Source organism: Anas platyrhynchos, chromosome 1 (assembly GCF_047663525.1).
Source record: "Anas platyrhynchos isolate ZD024472 breed Pekin duck chromosome 1, IASCAAS_PekinDuck_T2T, whole genome shotgun sequence".
Lineage (NCBI taxonomy): Eukaryota > Metazoa > Chordata > Aves > Anseriformes > Anatidae > Anas > Anas platyrhynchos.
The window spans coordinates 153229518-153236524 of NC_092587.1; the positions used below are offsets into that span (position 1 = coordinate 153229518).

At 41.2% G+C, this 7007-nt stretch overlaps 1 protein-coding gene across 1 annotated transcript; it reads left to right on the forward strand.

Moving 5' to 3' along the window:
• The first annotated feature begins 2847 nt into the window (after positions 1-2847).
• LOC101802399 (2-oxoglutarate receptor 1) lies at positions 2848-6797 on the forward strand. The gene is made up of 3 exons (XM_005029995.6): positions 2848-2980; positions 5333-5394; positions 5621-6797. The coding sequence occupies exon 3, from the start codon at positions 5643-5645 to the stop codon at positions 6615-6617; it is 975 nt and encodes a 324-aa protein (XP_005030052.2). The 5' UTR covers positions 2848-2980; positions 5333-5394; positions 5621-5642; the 3' UTR covers positions 6618-6797.
• The last annotated feature ends 210 nt before the right edge of the window (positions 6798-7007 follow it).

A 7007-nucleotide genomic window follows, 5' to 3' on the forward strand; every position in this document is an offset into this window, starting at 1 on the left:
ACAGTCTCTATTACCTACATAATTGGATGGCAGCATTTAGAAGTGATTAATTTAGACTTAACACGCATTTAGGGATTAAAAAATGCTGCCCTTACCAGTCTGTCTCGGGGGAGAAATGTGAAGGCAGAGCTGGAGTTGGTTTTCCTGTGTGATGAAGATGCACAGTATCATTCTCAACAGAACTGAGCATCTCTTGATGGTGGTCTGATACCAACTGTAATTAGGTGTTCAATCACATACAGAGTAAGATCAGCCAAACAAATGCGTGTCTGCTAAGGGAAATAGCCCGTGGAAAGATTATACATTTGCTGAACCAAAAGTAAAATGTATAATGAAAGCTCATAACGCTCCGGAGCCTAGCACTTGCCCAACAAACTGTCTATTTTCCTACACTGCAATTAATCAGAGTTATCCTTGCGATTCCCACTGCGCCACACTGTGTGCTGCCACGTCTGAAGGTCTGACCCAAAGCCCAGGGTCACAGTCAGGAGCCTTTCACTTACACCCGTTGATTTTAGATCAGATTTTTTTTGAGATGAGAATGGCCCCTGAGGTGAAGGAGCAGCTTGTCAGCCCTCACACCTGCAAGTCCTAATTACAGCCAAGTTCAGCAGTGATGCTGAGATATCACAAAAAGCCCAGCTATGACCTCTTCTGCCCCAATGCCTTTTAGAAGCTAACAGCCAGCCCATGCAGAGGAAAGAGTCATTGTTTGCAACCAGCCACGTGTGATTTAACCGAACAAAGCAAAATAAAGGCATTGGACTTTGTTCTCCACTTCTGTATTCTGGACTGCAAGTTTTTGAAGCAGACTGTATGCTCCCAATATGCGAACTCATCTCTTGCCCTGTGTGTCCTCTTCACCCTGACATCACAGAAGGAAAAACACAACATGCATTGTGCTCTCTCTGATAGCTGACCCAGCCTATAGTATAAAGTTTTAAGAGGAAATATCTAATTAATAATCCTGCTACCAAAACATTCCCATTTCCTTTCTGTACAGAGACCAAGGGCAACAGTTATATACGCACGTGAACTCTGCAGGATTTTGTAATGGTTGTTTCAGGGAAAGTGCAAGTAGCTTCCTTTTTGCTGTTGGCTGGTCTTTGCCATTCTTCTCAATGGTCATAAAATTAGGGAAAATGACAGCACATCTGATGAATTGACCTGCCATGCAACCTCATTGCCAGGACGAGCTGGTCTACTTCTGCTGTCCTCCTCTTGCCCCTGCCCAGTCCCCATCACTGGAGCTGAAGCATTCACAGGAGAAGCCAGAGCCACTCACCAACGTACCAGAAAGGTACCCCAGGAATAAGAAAACTGGTTTGTTTTCAGTCAGATCACTGAGGCAACACATCCCATTACTGCACCACTGAAAAGTCTTTTTAAGATGAGAGGAGAGAGGTAGTGTTGTCAATGCTTTTGACAGCAGCCTGAAATTAGGGCCACTGAAGCCAGCTGTGAAACTACAAAGTGTTTTGATTGCTCTCTGCTGCTTGTGGAGGGGAGCTGGGCAAGGATAGCCTTGAAGCACAAAAAGGTCCATGTTTTTGGTAAGAATCAGACTGGTCTACCTATAGACAAAAGATCCATGGAAATGAGGTGGGGAGACTACTAGTAAGGAGGAAAGACCCCAGGCTGAAGTCACATTGGAGAGTCAGCCTTCACTCACGGAGATCCTACACAACACCAGGCAAGTGATCTTCAGTGGATATGAATTGTTAGTTTGTCCAAAGCTTCCCAAGTGCCCGACACAAGGTCTGGCCCAATCAATGGCTGCAAATCAAGCCAATTTTTCAGAAGGTCCATGCACAGTGAGGAGCTGATGAAGCTCTGGGGTAGGGTCAAGTGAGGTCTAGGGCAGGTAGGAGGCAGCACAGTCCTTTTAGCCATGAATGAGACAAGATTTGGGTAGGGTAAAGCACACAGCTTGGTCTCCATGCAGAGCTGCTCTGAATGACCTCGCAGTAGTGCCCCTTTCTTGCAGCTGGTCTGAAAATAGAAGTTTTGTTCTCTTTTCCTGCCCATGGAGCCTGTTTAAAACCCCAGTGCCCTGGATCCCTGGCAGTTATGGTCATGGTGCTGGGAAAGCCCACTTCCATTTCATGTAAGGCACCGCCACCACCAAGGTGGGATAAATACCAGCCCCTGCTGCACGGGGGTATAATGGATTAAGTATGGACACATTAAATGATCCCTAGCTATAATTAGCTCCCTCTGTGCTTATTAGGCCACAGCCTCATACCAATGATTTCTAATGACACATGCAGTGTCTTGGAGCAGGGTAATAACTATTTAAACAGTTGCTGATCCCCAAGCTGGTACATGACAATGTATTTTACAATTATTGAGAAACTTGATTCATTTTTTAAAAGTGCTCTAGGCATTGACCTAGAGAAAAGCTTGGTCAAATGAGAACAGAGTAACTGTAACAGATAGATAATGTTCTCGTTGTCAGACTGCTGCTCCAGTCTTAATTGTGCCCACTACTGCTCTTTCCCTACAGTATGATGAACAAATAATATTCAAAGTTAGCAAAACAAATCATGTTCTCCCAACACAGACCTATGGTGCAGGCACCCAAGGAGAGTCAAGATGGCCTTCCTAAAAATATTCTTATCTATGTGGTTCTCCATAACCACACTAACATGCCTACTGTTCAGAGTTGAAATCTGGATCATACACCTCATCACTGAGTAGGACCTATAGAATGTACTAGGGCTAGAAGGTTGCACAAGGATGGGCAGCTGGGGCCTCTTTCCAAGGACCAGGCTGCAAGAACAGGGATTGAAGCCTACAGTTTCAAAATGCAAGATACTACGATTTTTTTTTTTTTTTTTTAGTAATCTCTTTTGATCTTGTTCTTCGAGCTATGGGCAGTAAGGAGATTTTTATTCAAGAAGAGTCTTTTGGTTCAAGAAGCATGGATGATTGCAGCTCTTGAAAATCATGAAGCCCAAAAGCAAAGACTCAAAAGAAAGTAAGTTTGCAACTTCTGCCATCTCATTAGTAACTGGACAGCATTAATTGTATATAATGTATTCACCAAAACCAAGCAGAAAGTATGACACAGTTCCTGAAAAGCAAATCATGCCAAAACTTCCTGTCTTACATGACGTGAAAATTGGACTTTGTTAGACATTTGTTTTTAATGCAGAAACAGCATGTCATAATATTTTTCACCTAACCTTGAAATGGCAACATGCCTTATTCAGTTTGGTGATCAGGTTTCGCTTCACAGGAACCAGAGAATAAATTTAATTTTCTCTTTTATAAACACATGGATGCTCATATACATGCTAATTTAAATGTGATCTGCTGCTATTTGAATACTACAGGGCTACCTCAGCACGCAGAACTGCTGTCAGAAAAGCGTGATCTGTTCTCAGAAGGCAAGACAGCATAAGGGACAGAGGGCAAAAGATATCTCCTGCAACCACCCAGGTCTAAAAGCTGATCCCTAGGCTGGTGGCTGATGTTTTATACTATTCTCTTAATTTACTGCCACACGGAGTGCCAGGGAGCGGGTATATGTGATTGCAAAGCCTTACTAAGACCTGTTTCAGTGTAAGGAAGACATAAATACATTTCATTTGTAGTGATCTTTGCTCACAGCAATGAAAGGGAGAAGCAGAATTGCAGGTTTTCAGGTAAGCAATATTTCTCCATTTTCAGTTTGGAGGGTTCAAGGTTGCAGAGAAGAACAGATCAGCAGTACAAGGAAACTAAACTGGGGATGAATCAAACATTATATAAGATTTTGTCTAGCTTTATTTAAAATATATCAGTTAAAGATATAAATGTGGGTGACAGTGGTGTCACCAAGCAGCAGAAAAGAGATAAAATGTGTATATCCCTAGCTTTTGTCTGAACATTAATCTGAATTTGTTTAGAACAAGCCTCAGCTTTTACCAAATACATCTTATAGCAAAGCTGCTATACCTGAGCTAATGTTTGTGTTTAAAAGTATTACTCTGTTAACTAAGTTATGGGGACACTGTTCAAATTCCTCCCAGCAGCGGTCCTGAATAACAAAATGATATCCATCTTTCCGACTGGTTAGGATGAGATCGTTCCTGTTGTGTTACAGCCTTAATGACTAGCTTTGTCAGAGAAAATCTGTATGTTCTATCAGTCTTTGGGATAATGCAGAAACTGCCATAGAGGCAATATGCTAAATGCTGCTAAATGAATCACGTCAAAAACTAATTCTATACAGAGGATTTCCAGGACAGCAATAAGGTAGAATGATGACTTTTTAAAATTATTTTTTTAAATGCAATGGCTTCATCACAGTTGTTCAGTGTAATACAGATTTAACATAAAGGCTGTCTTTCTGAGACAAAAGAGAGGAATTTGGGCTTGATAGTACCCTGTCTTGTACTTTGTTAAGTCACTTAAAACTATTTTCTCAGTTGGACTAGTTCAGGTTCCATAGGAGTGGGTCTCAGCTGAGACACTGGAGACCCACACTTTTGCCTCACTTGCAAATGTAAAGGCTAGACATCCAGTTCTGTCTCCTTGGGCTGCTTTTGTCATCAATGGAGACAAATATGTATACCAAAAGAGTAAATCATTTATCTTAGAAACTTCTCTTATGGGAAGATATATTATGCCCTGGAGGAACCTAGATCTCTCTCTCGATGATAAAGGGGGGCTTAGGATGACTGGCTCCAGTTTAAATGTCTAACTTTTACAAGTCTGAAGTTAGATGAGATAATTTCATCCTTGGTTACCATTCCCTCAGGTTAAAACAGTACCAAGAGAGGTTATGTCCTGAACTCACTGTGGAGAGATCCAAATTGGCCATGGCAGATCAGAAACCATTTCAGAGACAAGTCTATCTAGTTGCAATTCACATGAAATGGGAGACAAGAGCAATGCCTTCAGTCAATATCTGTGCTTTCCACCTTTCTTCTGCTCCTTGAGAAAAACTTTGTAGTCATTAAAATCAGTTTTATGCCACTATACCACTAACAAGTTTGCTTTTTTTTTTTTTTTTTGGATTTTCCCATGAAATGCACTCCTACCAGTTTGATAGCCTGATGGCTCCAAAAGAATAAGATCACATTTAGGGGACAAGCCATTACTGTCTAGTTATGGGAGAATCAGATCCTGAGATCTGTGTCTGAGCTCAATGTCTTTTGATTTTCATGAAACTAGAATACCATCTCTGATTTCATGAGTACAAACTACTGACTAGCTCATTTTAATGAAGATAAGTCGTGGGTACAGTTTTGCTTTCTGAAAGGGTATGGCTAATTCAAAGTTTTGTAAAATCTAAGCCCAAACTTTCTCTAGCTTCTTAAATGTCATCTTTCTACTCTTGCAGGTTTGGGGATAAGCAACATCTTCAGTTGTCACCTTCAGTGCAGGAGATTAAATAGAGCAAAGGTAAAATTAATCATTATCAAAATTTAAAGAAGGGTGGAAGGGGAGGAGAGTGAAATTAAACTTTGGAGCAGAGGGATCTATGTAAAAGCTGTGTGTGTTAACATATCCCTGTTCTTTCCCCCTACTATACCTTGTTTAACATATGACATTTGCTCCAATGACAGATTTAATTGAATTCATTTGTCCTAACAAATCAGTTAAAATTAAACATCTTATTTTTGTAAAGCTTTAAGAAGATTTCTGCAAACATGGCACCTGAAGGCACAGACAATTTTACTGCTCTTCCAGGCCACGCAGACCCTTTGACAAGCTGCAAGGATGAAGATTTCTTACAGGTGAAATCGTACCTCTCTGTCCTTTACAGCCTAATCTTCCTGGTGTGCTTCCCAGGGAACATTGTGGCCATTTTTATTTATTTTGTCAAGATGAGGCCCTGGAAAAGCAGCACCATCATTATGCTAAACCTGGCAATCACTGACCTACTGTATGTAGCTACGCTTCCTTTCTTTATACACTACTCTGCTAATGGAAATAACTGGATTTTTGGAGACTTCATGTGCAAGTTTATTCACTTTGGTTTCTACTTCAACATGTACAGTGGTATCATCTTCCTGAGCTGCTTCAGCATCTTCCGCTTTTTTGTAGTCGTCCACCCAATTAGATGCGTTTTTGTTCAAAAACGGAGATGGGCAGTGGTGACCTGCGTAGTAGTATGGATGATTTCCCTGGTAGCCATCAGCCCCTTGGGCATCTTGATTGCCACAAAACACATGGAGAACAGGACCATCTGCCCAGACCTGTCTTCTGCTGAGGACTTTGACACTACTCGATGGTATAACTGGCTGCTGACGATGTTTGGCTTCTTCTTGCCCCTGCTGACGGTGACTCTGTGCTATGTGCTCATTATTTACACCTTGGCTACAGGGCCCCACACGCAGACTTGCTATAAGCAGAAGGCTCGCAGACTCGCCATCGTCCTCTTGGTGGTCTTCTACGTGTGCTTCCTCCCCTTCCACATCTTTCGGGGGATTCGGATCGAGCTCCGAGTGCGAGCAGCAAGCTGCCACTTCAAGAACGTGATCCTTTTCATGCTTATTCTAGCTAAACCTTTAGCAGCATTAAATACATTCGGAAACTTACTGCTCTATGTGGTGACAGGAGACAACTTCCAGCAGGCGATCCTCTCACTCCTCAAGTTTTGGACACACAAGAACTTAAAATAGAAGATTGATTCCATAAGAGCTATGGAGGTAAGGTACCAAAGCTGCCTGTAACCACCTCTTTGCCATCACAGCACACAATTTAACTTTTCTGATACCAAAACAGAATTTATCTGCTCTGTGTTTTATATTTACACATTTATTGTCATCAAAACCAACCAACCAATCAACCAATCAACCAAAAACAAACAAACAAACAAACAAAAACAACAAAAAACACTTAAAATGTAAAATAAAACTTTAAATAAAACACTAAAAAATCATGACAAATTTTGCTGGGTTTATTTATTGAATTCTTGGTGTTTCTTTCGGAGAATCCTAAGACACAGAATGGCCAACAGTTTCAGCAAAATATTAAAATTAAAAAAAAAAAAAAAAAAAAGAGTTGCTTAT